Source organism: Ornithorhynchus anatinus, chromosome 11, assembly GCF_004115215.2.
Source record: "Ornithorhynchus anatinus isolate Pmale09 chromosome 11, mOrnAna1.pri.v4, whole genome shotgun sequence".
NCBI classification, from domain to species: Eukaryota; Metazoa; Chordata; class Mammalia; order Monotremata; family Ornithorhynchidae; genus Ornithorhynchus; species Ornithorhynchus anatinus.
Window position 1 is genome coordinate 24,492,294 of NC_041738.1, and position 15,547 is coordinate 24,507,840.

Genomic DNA, 15,547 nt, shown 5'->3' on the forward strand with positions numbered 1-15,547 from the left:
TGTAGAGTCAATATGTCTTGGGATAACTGAGCAAAAATAAAAGGAATCAGGACGCTAGACTGCAGACACCAAACATTTATCAGCCGCTCAGTGTAGTGGAATCACTTTGCAAAGAGCTGACAGGGGATATCACGCTTTAATTACTTAAAAAAGAACAAAGTCCTTATGCTCTTAGGTCAGTTTTATGGGCTTTAGGGAAGCTCAAAGCCTCTTGGTTCCAACATTGGTCTTCTCTATCGAATTGGCTCTCTCTGTATGCTTGTTAGTCACTTCATGCCTCTGTGCCCTTTCTAGCCTTCATAATACAGAGTCAAAGAGCCTAAAGAAAGGTTAATGACTAGAACTGCCAAGAAGGCTGAGGTAAATGCACTCATTGACTTCATTGGGACAGAGTCACATGAATCTGTAGGCTTAAGGAGAAATATAACACCTTTCACTGCAATCTAGGCCACTTCACTTTGGCACTCCGCGTTACAGTCTACCACATATACAATCAGAATTTTCTAAAGATGGCAGATATTCTGGGTGGGACTTGGCTGCCCTGCCCATTTACCCTTTCCCATCTCTTCCAATAAACGGCCACTCATTGCTCCTACAGAAGTTTAATAATCAGAAACAGATTTGAAGATATTACTGAAGAGCGTCCTATCTTTTTGTATAGAATTCATGCACATACCAACGCTGTCTTGGGTGCATGCGTACACAAAATCCCCAAAGGTTGTTTTAAGAGAACCCTAAATTGGTGTTTATATTCTTCGACAAATATCTTCCAGGGAAGAGGATGGGAAGAATACATTGGTAATACCCTATTTGAAACTAAAAAACACACAAGCATAGAACAGGAAGGGACCAGGATCATGACAGATGACTGTGCTTTTTAAAAAGATCGCCCTGTTCAGAAACAGCAAATCTTCTTGGGCAGCCTGCTGAAATATTCTATTACACTGACAGGGAATCAATCTTCCCAATCAATCAATGGTATTTATTAAGCACTTACTTTGTGCAGGGCCCTCTACTAAGTGCTTGGGAGAGTACAACACCATTATTTTATTATTATTATTATTACATTTTATGCTAGCTAGTGTACTTTCACCAATTTATGCCTGTTGTTCATCTCTGATCACATCTTTTACTTTTTTGTATGTCCAAGTACCTCGAACAGTTATCTGTGCAATGCAGGAGCTCGATGAACACTGTGGATAAATGCTGATGATGATGAAGAAGATAATGATGTTGGTCATGAGGATGGAGGAGGCAGGGGAAAATGAGAGAATTCCATGTTCTGGAAACCTAAACAGGTGCCAACTACCCAATTCTAGTACCGCTCTCATCATCAATAACGTTTTGCACAAGATCAAAATCCCCGCCTACCCAAACCATCAAATAAATAAATGCACCTGAACATCTCTGTGTCTTTTAAGCACCTTTGGTGAGAAGCTTTCCCTCTGTAAGATAACTGAGGATTATGAATGTGAATCTGAGGTAATTTTGTATCCAGAATCCCCTAATTGTGAGAAAAGACTCTCATTACCTCCCATTTTGCTGAGGTTGAAGAATGTCCAACAGAAGCTGCTTAACTTCACTAGGCGAAAGCTGGTATAAGTCCACGGCTGGCATGTCTCCACTACGAATTTTTAGCTCATACTTCATGGCGTGGATAATCCACCTGAAATATACAGAAGGGAATCATTTATTCATAGAACTAGGAAAAATGACTTCTTAGACTCAAATTGTGCTTTAACAGCACAGTCCCGTCAAAAGACATAACAGAAAAGCGGCAATGGCTGAAATGCTTTCCTTGACACTTGGTGTAATCAACTAAGCCATTTAATCTGACATCATTACCCAAATGAACAGTCAGATCTCGCTGAGGTCACCAATAATAAGGAAGAGCAATGGGGTTTTTAACCAATAGAGATTATTCCAATTTTGTACTCTCATCAAATGTAACAGGCATGTACCCATTCGTGTTGGAATCAAAGCAGTGCATAAACAATTCATTTTAGAAAATGATTTGGGAGAGAACATTAATGCTAATGTTCCTTTCAGAGGGAGGACACCCAAGCTCAATATGTCTCCTATTTTCTTAGTAATTTATGGAAAAGAAACCTAAATGGGGACAATCAGTTATAACTAAATGCTAAAACACATTTTGCTGGTGGATTCCAAGAGACACAAAACTCTGGGTTTTTTTTATTGTTGTTTAATACCATTTTAGCCTTTGAAAAGCATTTCAAAGCATTACAGTTTCATCTCATTTCTTTCATTTACTCAATTCTGGAGTAAAATTCGAGGTTAAATCAGTTATAAAAACCAGATAGCACAGGACCTCGGGGAAACGGAACTCTGCACACCATTATTTTCTTATACTCTATCCATTCACTTTATCCTTAAATCCTTTATTGAATAATGAATAGTAAATAGACACAGTACTGTTAGGTCACCTGGAAACACAGTATCACCTCTGTTCCATTAATAAGTGTAGCTATACCTCGCTCAATAGCCAGGGGTAATTCCTAGCTCAAGTAAGAAAGAATGGGGCACCAGCTAAATGCCATATTCCACTTGACAAACTAACTTGAAAAACAGAGTGCAGACTAGGAAATTCAGTTTGAAGAAAGGGAAGATGGTAAACAGGATTATATCTCTCCCCTTTGCACAGCAGACTCTTCAAAACTGCAATAGCAGCAGAAGCCACTTTAGAAAATGACTTCCATATGCCTTAAAGCACTATATAGCATCACAAATGAGAGATCCTCACAAATTTAGCAGACCCAAGACTGAAGTGACATCAGCTGGCATTTCACAAGAGGTTCGATTTACAGGTTGCCACTGCAGGGCACAACAGGGACATGATACAGGCTGAATAAGAGGCATCGTTTGTATCTTACGTTATCTAGGGCACAGTAAATGGATGAAGGACCAAGAGAAAGGAAATCTGAGAAACGACAGATTGGGGAAAACAGAATGGATCTGTTCTTAGGAGAAGAAAAGTGAAGAAACAATTCCCTGATACTGAAAGAGGTAAAACATTAATCTACAGATCAGACTCAACATGAAAACAAATATATTTCTTTGTTCATGTACTTTAGATGTTGGGTATTTGGTTTTCACATAATGATGGCCTTTTGGCACCTTTAATAGGACATCAAAATAGTCAACAATCAAGAGACAAGTAGTGTGGCTTAGTGGATAGAGCATGGTCCAGGGAGTCAGAAGGACCTGGATTCTAATCCCGGTTCTGCCGCTCTTCTGCTGTGTGACCTTGGGCCCGTTGCTTAACTTTTCTGTGCCTCACTTATTTCATCTGTAACATGGGGATTAAGACTGAGAACCCCACGTGGAACTTGGACTATGTCCAACCTGAGAAACTTGTATCTACCCCAGTGCTTAGGACAGTGCTGCGAGATGTTGATGAGACATTTCTTGCTTTTCAAAAATTGTTTTTCAGCTCTTAGTTGTTTTCACCCAAGCAGGTTTGGTGGCACTGTTTTACGCACGCATAGATTTGCAGGCTGCTTTTGATATGGATGGAGTCTCCCATTGTGAATGATGGATATGTCTCAGTCCTGACACTTCCCACATGAAGCAGCATGGCCTAGTAGAAAGATCCCGGGCCTGGGAGTCAGAAGACCTGGATTCCGATCCCGGCTCCACCACTTTCTTGCTGCGGGACCTCGGGCACATCCTTTCACTTCTCTGTGCCTCAGTTTCCTCAACTCTAATATGGGGATTCAACACTTATTCCCCTCCTACTTAGATTGTGAAGGCCACGTCAAACAGGGGCTGCGTCTGACCTGATTAACTTGTATCTAACCCAGAGCTTAGAACTGTGCTTGACGCAAAGTAAGCACTTAACAGACACCATAATAACAGTGATAATAATGAAGGAATGTATTTTCGGGTGAGTGGTCTGCACGGCATCACTTGCTCTTTCTCTCCAAGTCCTGCCACTGGCTGGGGTACAGAGTGTGCACCGAGCAGGTAAACGGATGGGGATGCAGCATCTGGCCAAGTGCACATGAAGTTGTTTTATTTTCACAACCCCTTTCCTGCCAGAGTGACCGCTGCTTAGTGCTGATGCGGTCTCAGAGAACCAAGATTGCGAAGGTCTCAGTGGCTGCTGTGATCTTGACCACCCACACTGGCTTGATATTTTTCAAGATTCCCCATCTTTAAAGCCTTAATCAGATATGAAGCAGCATGGCTTAGTGGATAGAGCACAGGCCTGGGAGTCTGGTCATGGGTTCTAATCCCGGCTCCGTGACTTGTCTGCTATGTGACCTTGGGCAAGGCCCTTCACTTCTCCGGGCCTCAATCACCTCATCTGCAAAAAGGGGATTGAGCCTGGGAGCCCCATATGGGACAGATACTGTGTCCAACCTGATTCACTTGTATCCACCCCAGTGCTTAGCACAGTGCCTGACACGTAGTGAACACTTAACAAATACCGTTATTATTATTATTAAATCACATCTCCTCCAAGAGGCCTTCCTCAACTAAACCCTCATCTCCCCTACTCCCCATTCCTTCTGCATCTCCCTTGCAACTTTTTTTAATGACATTTGTTAACTATTTACTATGTGACAGGTGCTGTTCTAAGCACTGAGATAGATACAAAGTAATCAGGTTGGACACAGTCCAGGTCCCACATGGGGCTCACAGTCTTAATCCCAATTTACAGATGAGGGAATTAAGGGTATTTTATTAGGAATACAATCCCTGGCCCACATGGGGCTCACCGTCTTAATCTCCATTTTACAGATGAAGTAACTGAGGCAGAGAAGTGAAGTGGCTTGCCCAAAGTCACATGGCTGATAAGTGACAGAGCCAGGATTAGAACCTAGGTCCTTCTGTCTCCCAGGCCCATGCTCTATTCATTCATTCATTCAATAGTATTTATTGAGCACTTACTATGTGCAGAGCACTGTACTAAGCGTTTGGAATGTACTATTCGGCAACAGATAGAGACAATCCACTAAGCCATGCTGTTACTCTTTATTCACCTCACCCTCAGCACCAAAGCATTTATGTACATATCAGGAATTTTCAATGAATGATGAGTTTCAAGCAAATCATTATTTTTGATATATCAATGTGAAGCAGCGTGGCTCAGTGGAAAGAGCCCGGGCTTGGGAGTCAGAGGTCATGGGTTCAAATCCCGGCTCTGCCACTCATCAGCTGTGTGACGGTGGGCAAGTCACTTCACTTCTCTGTGCCTCAGTTACCTCATCTGTAAAATGGCGATTAAGACTGTGAGCCCCACGTGGGACAACCTGATTCCCCTGTGTCTACCCCAGCGCTTAAAACAGTGCTCTGCACATAGTAAGCGCTTCACAAATACCAACATTATTATTATTATTATCATACTAATAATAACAACAAAGTGATTATCAGGCCTTTTATGAAATTAATCATGTTGCCATTATAGCAAGTTATCACTTGGAAGGAAAATGCATGTTCACCGAAGGAGAATCTTTGAACTGAGTCCCCTGGTTTTTACTTCCCAGACTAACCACAGAATTAAAGCTTGGTTTTACTGTTTAATTAGCTTTTGAGTTAATTTACATTTGACACCTCTTAGATACAGTTAAGACATAAAGTATTGCCAACTGGGGCTACGCATCCCTAGCTAATTACCAAAATGCCAACATCACAAGAACTTACAAAAAAATGTCTATTCAACCTGTTTCTTTAATGGTGCATTATTGTTTTAAGAAGCTGACACTTTACCTAAAAAAAACCCATAGAAAAACACGCCAAATCATAAAATGTACTAGACTGTAAGCTTGTCACGGGCAGGGAACGTGACTGCTGTTGTCTTGTACTCTCCCAACTGCTTGGTTCAGTGCCCGACACTTAGGAGGCGCACCATAAATACAATTGATAGATGGATTACTGCAAATAAAGCAGATTTCCTCTCCCTTTTTTTTTTTTTTTTAAGAGCCTCAATACAGGGCCACGCGGAGATGGGGTACAAAGTTTGCTGGGCTGTAAGCGTGTTATGGGCAGGGAACATGTCTGCTGACCCTGTTGTATTGTATTCTCCCAAGCCCTTAGTTCAGGATCTGCACACAGTAAACACTCAATAAATACCACTGATTGATTGATTCATTATTGCAAGTCAACCAGATTTCCTTTTTCTTTTCTTTGAAAAGTCTCAGTACTAGGCCATGCAAAGATGGGTTACAAAACTTGTGAGGTTTCTCGAGTTCCTTTATTGCAGATAAGTCCTGCCCTCAATTTAAAAATCCTTACCAATTATAGGCTGAAAATGAGAGTAGTTTTTAAAGATCACAATAAGCTGACACAGCTCTATTTAGAAAAAAATTGGTGTTCCACAAATTCTATTCTCACGAACACAACTGAGTTTAATGTTATTTGCCATAGTAATAAAATGTCCACCCTTAAAGATTTCACTTGCATTTACAGATCATTGAATATTTCAGAGCTTTTTAGATCTAGTTGAGCTCAGCATTCAGATGTAACATGCAAAATAAAGATTTCCAATACGTCCGACACTATTGTGTTTTCTAGTGTGGCATCAAAATGATAGCTTAGAAATCGTTTATGAAAATAGTTTAAAATATCCGGAGAAATGGTGCAGGTGGGTAGCGAGCTAGGGGAGGGAGTGAAGGTATCCAGATATAAGGGTAGCCTAGTTAGTATCCTAGTGTTACGGGGTTATACGGGGCTCGGAAGGAGCAAGGAGGAGGTTACATGGAAGACTGATAGGGAAGAAAAATAGGAGTCCAGTTGCCCCAGCCACAATCCTGAGATCCACCACAGAGATGAGAGCTGTTTCTGTTTGTGCCTTGTTTTTGAATCCTTTTGAAAACTCTTGTGGGCTATAATTGTTTTGTGAGCTTTTTTTGAGCTATGTGATGTGGTAAGGCACTGTTTTTACTGCATGATTTACTTTAAAATCCACTGCGAGCCATGGATAATAGTAAAAGGATTTTACTGTAATTCTCAAATCCACAGACACCAAATGGGCTCAGACAGACGTAACCCAAGTCTGGTTGTCAAAATTAGTTTCATAAGCTTGAAGAAAGTGAATTACCAGGAAGAGAAAATAAATGTGAACATCAAAAGGTATTTTTATGCTTTCTTGGAGACGCTAATGCAAGGATTGGGCCAGAGCTTTGTTCTACAAGTCTGGACATTCATAGTACTTGCTGACAAGGTCATATCCCTAGGTGAGAAGTACAGGGAGAAAAGCCCTGGATGAAGAAAGGAGAAAGGAAAAGGAAAAGGCAAATAAAAGACAAGCCAGGCAGACAGATTGCAGGTTATCCTGGGATCATATTCTGCAGAACCTGGTGTGTCTTCAGGGAGTAGGTTTTACTTGTCAACAATAACATGGGAAAGTAGCAGGAATAGTTTTGGTCATACCAACCTTCAGAGTGTAAAGACTACTTATATAAGTATTGCTACCTAGACTTGGAAGCTTATTTTTATGTGTTGACTTGTCATAAAAGCAGGCATATGTTTCCTCAGTGATGGAGAAATACGGAAACCTACAGACCTTGCTATGCCACTATATTATGGTATTTATTAAGTGCTTATTACGTGCTAGGCATTATACTAAGCACTGGGGTGGATACAAGCAAATCAGGTTGGACACGTTCCTGTCTCATGTGGGACTCAGTCTCAATCCCCATTTTACAGATGAGGTAACCGAGGCACAGAGTACTGAAGTGACTTGTCCAAGGTCACACAGCAGACAAGTGATGGAGCCGGGATTGGAACCCATGACCTTCTGACTCCCGGGCCTGTGCTCCATCCACTATGCCACGCTGCTTTCTAAGACACTACTATCAGAGTAGTCAATATTTGCTCTCACAAATTCCAAATCTAAAATAATTCCTTCATATAGCCGTCTACAGGGATAGCAAAAAGAGTGGGCTAGAATTAGGGAAGTAGAATTCTGGATTTTTGCTCTGGTGTAGTTTTTTTTCTTTTAACTTACTGTGAAAATGGGGTTAAAGAGCTTGCATACTACCCAGTGATGGAGTGAAGAAAAATAATAATTTCTGTGAAATGTAAAATTCTTGGATAAAAGGTCTTGCGATACTAGAAAGAATATTTAAATAATTCAGAAGAGTCAACAAATCAAAATAATTTCTCATTTGCACAGCAGTGCCTTACTGAAGAATGCAAAATCTATGGATCTGTCCTTAAATATAGGCCCACCCTGGGCAAAGATTGTCTCTCTTTATTGCTGTATTGTATTTAGTACAATGCAGTGCTTAGTACAGTGCTCTGAACACAGTAAGCGCTCAATAAATACGATTAATGAATGAATGAAATGTAAGATCAGGAGAAGTTTTGTGGCTTAGTGGATATAGCACGGGCCTGGGAGTCAGAAGGATCTGGGTTCTCATTCCTGCTCCGCCATTGTCTGCTGTGTGACCGTGGACAAGTCACTTCGCTTCTCTGTACCTCAGTTACTTCATCTGTAAAATGGGGATGAAGACTGTGAGCCCCATGGGGGTCATGGACTGTGTCCAACCTGATTAGCTCTAATCTACCCCAGACCTTAGAACACATGGCACATAGTAAGCACTTAATAAACACCATAAAAAAAAGTTTTAGGAATGGCACCAAGCTGTAAATCACAATTGGTTCCCCAAAGGATGGAGAAGGGGAGAAGAAGGGCAGGCTGAAATTTTCTATAGTTTTTATCTGAAGTTAAAGATGTTCTTGGAGATTTTCTGCCTTTATTTTTCTCCAGTCATGGTTTCACAGGGAAAATCTCAAACACCTTTACCAAAAAGCAGAAAGCCATGTTCTGCCTTCTTCTCCTGAGTTTGTTGCCATCTATAAGGGATGGCATAATGGATTGTTAGGGACCCACACTAAGACTTCCCCATTGATCTGACTGATGAGAAAGTAATTTGACATCATCAGAAGATCTAAGGTCTGGCAAGCTGCCATAGATATTCATCCGAGGGCTGCTGCGTGGCCGAAGAGGAAATATTTTAGAATTTCTTCCCACAAGGATCATAGGTGCTTTTCACTTTTCAAACGACATGCAATGATTTGAAATTTTGATTTAATTTTTGGTTGACTGGAATCTACAATTCAGTTTTATATTCCACGCTGATCGGCGGGTCTCACACTGTTCCTTATATCTGAAGTTAATGACATATGCTTGCCAACTTGGCTGACAAATCAATAGGAGTGTGCCCGTATCCACTTTACTGAGAGACCCAGAATGGGGAAGTTGAGTTGGAAAGGGGGAAGTTTTTTTGGCTTCATATGCATTTATACTGAAAAGCTGACAGTTTGATCAGGCAGAGTGAGCTTTGTATAATGGAACTGGAAAAGAGTGACTCATGCATTTCACCGCCTGATCTGATGATTAAGGATGAGAATTAGGAAATGTCCATCAGTGATGCTAATCTTTCTCACCACAGGTCAAAAGCAAACATCTTTTGAAGGAGAGAACTAACTTGCAATTGAGAATTTAGCCAGTGAATAGGAGCTCAGAGCTGTGATTACTTTCCTTTTCTTTGCCTGCACAAACTGGCGTGAAAGCCTTGGCCCATAATAAGGCTTAACCTACACAATCAATCAATCAATGGTATTTATTGAGCGCTTACTGTTTGTGGAAAACCGTACTAAGCACTTGGGATAACACAATACAAAAAAATTAGGAGAAACGTTTCCTGCCCATAACGAGCTTCCAGTCTACAGGGGAAGACAAATGATATACTAGGAATCGGTTCTGCGATACACAAGCACACATTGGGTATCGGTGGACAGCCAACGACTAGCCAGATATTTCTGGCTCAAAATTACTTATATGAGATGTACTGACAGCACGAAAAGCGGAGATGAAAAATGCCTGATAAAGTAAACCTTTCAAGGTCTCGCCTACTAAAACCCATCTGACAGAGCTGGGCTAGAAAGCAGCTGATTGGAGGTCTTTAGAGTAATGGGTCTGTCAGGAACTTGATCTATTTCAACATGAAAGCCGGGGCACAAATCGATAACGGGACGCCAAATCAAATCATTATCAGTCTGGAATTCTATTCTTGGGAGAAGGTTAATTTTGTTCATCGGTGTGGGTGATAATGGTCAAATGGAGGAAACTGAATCTATGGGATTAACCTTGGGAAAAGAGATTGAACCCAGGTACGCTATTAGTATAGTGAGGGAGGGTTAGGAGAGGGAAGAGCAATGCAAACAGGAAGACTCCTGAGTATTCAAACTAGAAATGACAAAGAAATATCGGTTCCTATGCTTCCCCTGGAGGTGGGGAAACCGGTTTGGAGGAAAACCCCTCCATAGCTACAAGTGGGGTTTGGGAGAACGCTTCTCTCTATTATGTTCTGAATCAGAGCTGCTCAAGTCCAAAAACAGTGACACAGGGGCTGCTGAAGCTCTGAGTTGGAGTGAGTAGGAGTGAATAAGTGTAGGATTAGGAGTAGTGAGTAGAAGAGGCTACTGGATAATTCGCTACTTGTCTGCTGTGTGACCTTGGGCAAGCCACTTAATTTCTCTGTGCCTCAGTTACCTCATCAGTAAAATAGGGATTAAGACTATGTGACCCACGTGGGACAACCTCATTACCTTGCATCTACCCCAGCACTTAGAACAGAGAAGCAGCGTGGCTCAGTGGAAAAGAGCACAGGCTTTGGAGTCAGAGGTCATGGGTTCAAACCCCGGCTCTGCCACTTGTCAGCTGTGTGACTTTGGGCAAGTCACTTCACTTCTCGGTGCCTCAGCTACCTCGTATGTAAAATGGGGATTAAGACTGTGAGCCCCACGTGGGACAACCTGATTCCCTTGTGTCTACCCCAGCGCTTAGAACAGTGCTCGGCACATAGTAAGCACTTAACAAATACCAACATTATTAACATTATTAACAGTGCTTGGCAGATAGTAAGTGCTTAACAAATAGCACTATTATTATTATCGTCATCAGATAGGGACCCAGAACATGCTTCCCGGGTATCTCCCTGTAGACTGTAAACTTGTTATGGGCAGGGAACATGTCTGATAATTCTGTTGTACTCTCCCAAGCGCTCAGTACAATGCTCTGCACATAGTAAACGCTCAGTAAATACCATTGATTGGTTGGTTGGGTTCTCCAGGGGTCACTGGTTGTGATTCACACTGTCCCCTTTAGGGAGTTGCTTTCAAATCTTTCAGTAACGTGGGTGCCCATTCCTAAGAGGCCCCAGTAGTTCATGTTCAAATATCATGGACTGAACATGGCACTGGCAAGAGCTGAAGACATCCAAGGTAAATGTTCATAAAAAAGTAGGGTCAGAGTCAATACCATTAACTCTAATAATGGAAATCTATTGTAGCTATTAATTCTAAAGTCAATCCAAGAAAAATGACAATTTAAGATACATCATTTTGTGCAAGGCTGAGACTCCTATGTCAGACACAAATATCAAATCAAATCCTCTGAAACTGATATTTTTATCTTTGGTGGCACAACATTAAAGGGAAAGATTAATATTTCTCAAGAAAGTCACACTGGACATGAGAAAGTAATAATAATAATAATCATGGTACTTGCGAAACACTTACCATATGCCAAGCACTGTTGTAAACACTGGGATAGATACAAGTCTGTTGGGTTGGACACAGTCCCACATGGGGCTCACATTCTTAATCCCCAAATTACAGACAAGATAACTGAGGCGCAGAGAAGTTAAGTGACTTCCCCAAGGTCACACAGCAGACATGTGGAGGAGCTGGGATTAGAACCAGTTCCTTCTGACTCCAAGGTCCATGCTCTATCCATTAAGCCATGCTGCTTCTCACGTGAAGTAAACATCATGGGAAAATTTTTTTGGAATATACTAAGCATATATGATTCTAATGAAGCCTAAGAAAGAACCTTCACATGAGAGAAGCAGCGTGGCTCAATGGAAAGAGCCCGGGCTTGGGAGTCAGAGGTCATGGGTTCTAATTCCGGCTCCGCCGCTTGCCAGCTGTGTGACTTTGGCTGAGTCACTTAACTTCTCTATGCCTAAGTTACCTCATCTGTAAAATGGAAATTAAAACTGTGAGCCCCATGTGGGACAACCTGATCACCTTGAATCTACCCCAGCACTTAGAACAGTGCTTTGCACATAGTAAGTGCTTAACAAATACCACCATTATTATATAGTAATTCAAGGTAAGGGAGAATGGCAAGTTTTGACATCAATTGTACTCCCAAAATTTGTACTGTAAAATTGCTAGAGTCTAAAAACAATAACAAAATACTGGAAGTAAGTTAAATAAAGTTCTATGATGAAGGTTAAGATTGTAGTGGGATGACATCCAATTTGGTTGTCTTAATTATAGCACTCATTACACAATCTGTACCTTGTAATAGCAACTTACACTTCACTCCTATACAGTTTGTCTAAGGAGAAATTCTTAACTTCAGAAATAAAGCACCTTGTAACTGCAAAATCCTACACTGTACGGTCAAGGACGTCAAGACGTTGGAGTTGAAAAGACTGAAGAAAACAGAGCTTGAAAAACAACCAATTTAGATCAGATCCATTGTACAGAAAGTTAGTATTCTAAAGCTTCAATTGAATAATTTTAAGGAATTTACATAAACGTTGTGCTTTCTACTTTTGGGAAGTACTATTGTTTATTCACCTATAAAAAGAAAAAAGGGACAGGATACGTAACCATTAATAGCAGAAAAACTCTTTTTCGTTGCAGTAACTCCTTAGTAAATTTTCAATTAAGCTTTCCAGGGAAGCATAGACTTCCCTTTGTTTTTACATAAAATTAGAGAACGAGAAGTGGCAAGAGTCTTGACAAGATGATCTAAGAACAACAGATTTTGCTCCGTGACATCAGCATTAGGTCCATTTCCTTTTGCAGGTGATGCTCTGTGGGAAGCCAGATTGGTTGAGCTGGAAGAGTCACATCCTTCTCATGAGAACATGAAACTTGAAACACAGAAAAACCCAGTGCCGAGTATTTACGTGAATCACACTTGTTAGATTCTCCTGGACCAGTGAACTATTCACAAATTAGGCATGTCCTGAGATGTGCTGCACCTTTGGGTTATTACTATTCCCTGATTGCTCATCCTGATGCAGTAAGTGGAACTCTTTTGGCTGCTTTTAGAGAAGCAGCGTGGCTCAGTGGAAAGAGCATGGGCTTTGGAGTCAGAGGTCATGAGTTCGAATCCCAGCTCTGCCACTTGTCAACTGTGTGACTGTGGGCAAGTCACTTAACTTCTCTGTGCCTCAGTTACCTCATCTGTAAAATGGAGACTAAGACTGTGAGCCCCATGTGGGACAACCTGATTCCCCTGTGTCTACCCCAGTGCTTAGAACAGTGCTCTGCACATAGTAAGCGCTTAATAAACACCAACATTAACTCTTTTGGCTGCAGAGTATCTCCAAACATCCTCAGAAGTAGCTCCCTCACCGTCTACCATCTGGCCTGCTGATTTGGATCATCAAAAGGAAATGTGTTTAACTCACCCAATTCGTATTTTCAGCATGCCACTAAATAGCTCGGGGTTATTTGAGATGATCCAGCCAATGTGAATGACAAGTTCTTGCTGAATGACGGCTTCCCTCTCATCTAGGGTACTACACTTGTGATAGATGATGTTCTTAATCACTCGAGGAGACAAGGGATTGGAGATAACCTCTTCTTCATGCCCAAAGGCTCCAAGGGTTACCTAGAAATAGAGCAGAAGATCTCCTTTCGAACCAGAAGCCTTCCGACTGATCAAAGGAGTGGAGAGAAAGTTCAAAGGTGTGGGTGTCAGAGAGGTTAAAAGTCCGGTTTAGAGTATCGGGCCGTAACTGATTTCACTGTTTATTTGATCACAAGAGGTTCATGCTAGTTAAACTAATAATTGTGATGATTAGTAAAAACAAAAAAAATCAGTGAGAAAAGGGAAGGCTTGCCAAAGGAATATGTTAACCCAGTTGGGGAGGATAGAGTTAAACCAGTACTACTTCACTGAAGGCTGGGTGATAAATTCGGACCAGTAATTGGGTTGGGGTTAACAGCTAGTGGGGCTCAGATTTATGCCCCAACTGGTTTAGCTGAGCTGATATTTAAACACCATACTGCAAGTATTTTTGTTTTTTGAATGGTACTTGTAAAGTGCTTACTATGTGTCATGCAGAGTGCTTTGCACACAGTAAGCGCTTAATAAATACGACTGAAGGAATGAATGAACTGTACAAAGTGCTGGGACAGATACAAGGTTGGATATAGTGCATGTCTCATGTGGAGTTCACAATTTTAATCCCCATTTTACAAATGAGGTAACTGAGGCATAGAGTTAAGTGTCTTGTCCAAGGTCACAGAGCAGAGCAGTGTTGGAGCTGGCATTAGAACTCAGGTCCTCTGACTCCCAGGCCTGTGCTCTTTCCAGTAGGCCAACTTGCTTCTCTTTTGCTCTTAGTGCCTCATATATACTGTGATGTGGCTGAATTTATAGCGATAGATGCTGAAATTCTACTAAACATCCACCCTGGACATTTGTCATCTCATTGTAAGTGAGCTCTCTTTGGAGGGGATTTGAACGAGATGATGGTAGTCTTGTCTCTCCCGAATGACACGCTGGTCTATGAGGTGACTCAGGTGGGAAGAGGGGGAGGCACCTCTAATACCCTCTTGAAGAAAACTACAGCTTCCAGGGCAGAATATTACCCTAAAGGCATAGGCTGGAATAAAATAATAATAATAATAATTAATAATTATGGTATTTGTTAAGCACTTGCTATGTCCCAACCACTATTCTAAGCGCTGGAGTAGATACGAGGTAATCGGGTTGTCCCACGTGGGGCTCGGAGTCTTCATCCCCATTTTACAGATGAGGTAACTGAGCCACAGAGAAGTCAAGTGGCTTGCCCAAGGTCACACAGCAGACAAGTGGCAGATCTGGGATTAGAACCCACGTCCTCTGACTCCCAAGCCCTTGCTCTTTCCACTAAGCCATGCTGCTTCTCAAGTCCCGGGTTCTTCCAAGTCAGCCATAACTCTATTTCCTGACAGTCTGGAATCCAAACAATCCCAGAGTGGGGGTTTATTCTACTGATACATAGCAGAAGTAGGAGCAGCAAACATTAAACAAGAGCCCACTACATGTGGTGCACTAAAGGCCTGGGCACTGATATGGAGTGGAGGCAATTTGCTCTATCACAAAGCACACATTGTGGATGTCAGAATTCAGTATTTTCCTTTTGTTCCTTGGAAAGGCAGAACAATCCAAGGGAAAAATAAACACTGAGCTAGGAAACCAGCGACTTGAGATATAGTCCAGGACTGATTGTGAGACCTTTCACAAGCAACTTCATTTCCTTGGTCTTCAGTTTACCCATCTGAAAAATGAGGAGAATGCTGACTGCCCTGGTTTGTCGTGAGGACAAACTGAACAATCCAGAGATTCTCTGCGGATCCCCATTTCGAGGAGAGTGGAAGAGGAGATCTTGGGAATGGGGGATATGTCTCTCCCTGGAGCTTGGACAAGAGTCCATAAAAAGTCTTCAGCTATGGGGCCGGCATTACTTCTACCACACAGATTCAAAGGTTCTCACTGAAA

The 15,547-nt window shown here is 41.7% G+C and overlaps 1 protein-coding gene across 4 annotated transcripts in view; it reads right to left on the reverse strand.

Moving 5' to 3' along the window:
- PHKB (phosphorylase kinase regulatory subunit beta) overlaps positions 1 to 15,547 on the reverse strand; it is a 239,896-nt gene that overhangs the window by 11,533 nt on the left and 212,816 nt on the right. For all 4 annotated transcript variants that reach the window (XM_029075680.2, XM_029075681.2, XM_029075682.1 and 1 more), the window contains 2 exons: positions 13,467 to 13,669; positions 1,532 to 1,666 (listed from right to left, as the gene is read on the reverse strand). In XM_029075680.2, the coding sequence (XP_028931513.1) occupies positions 1,532 to 1,666; positions 13,467 to 13,669 (338 nt within the window). The remainder of the gene's footprint in view (positions 1 to 1,531; positions 1,667 to 13,466; positions 13,670 to 15,547) is intronic.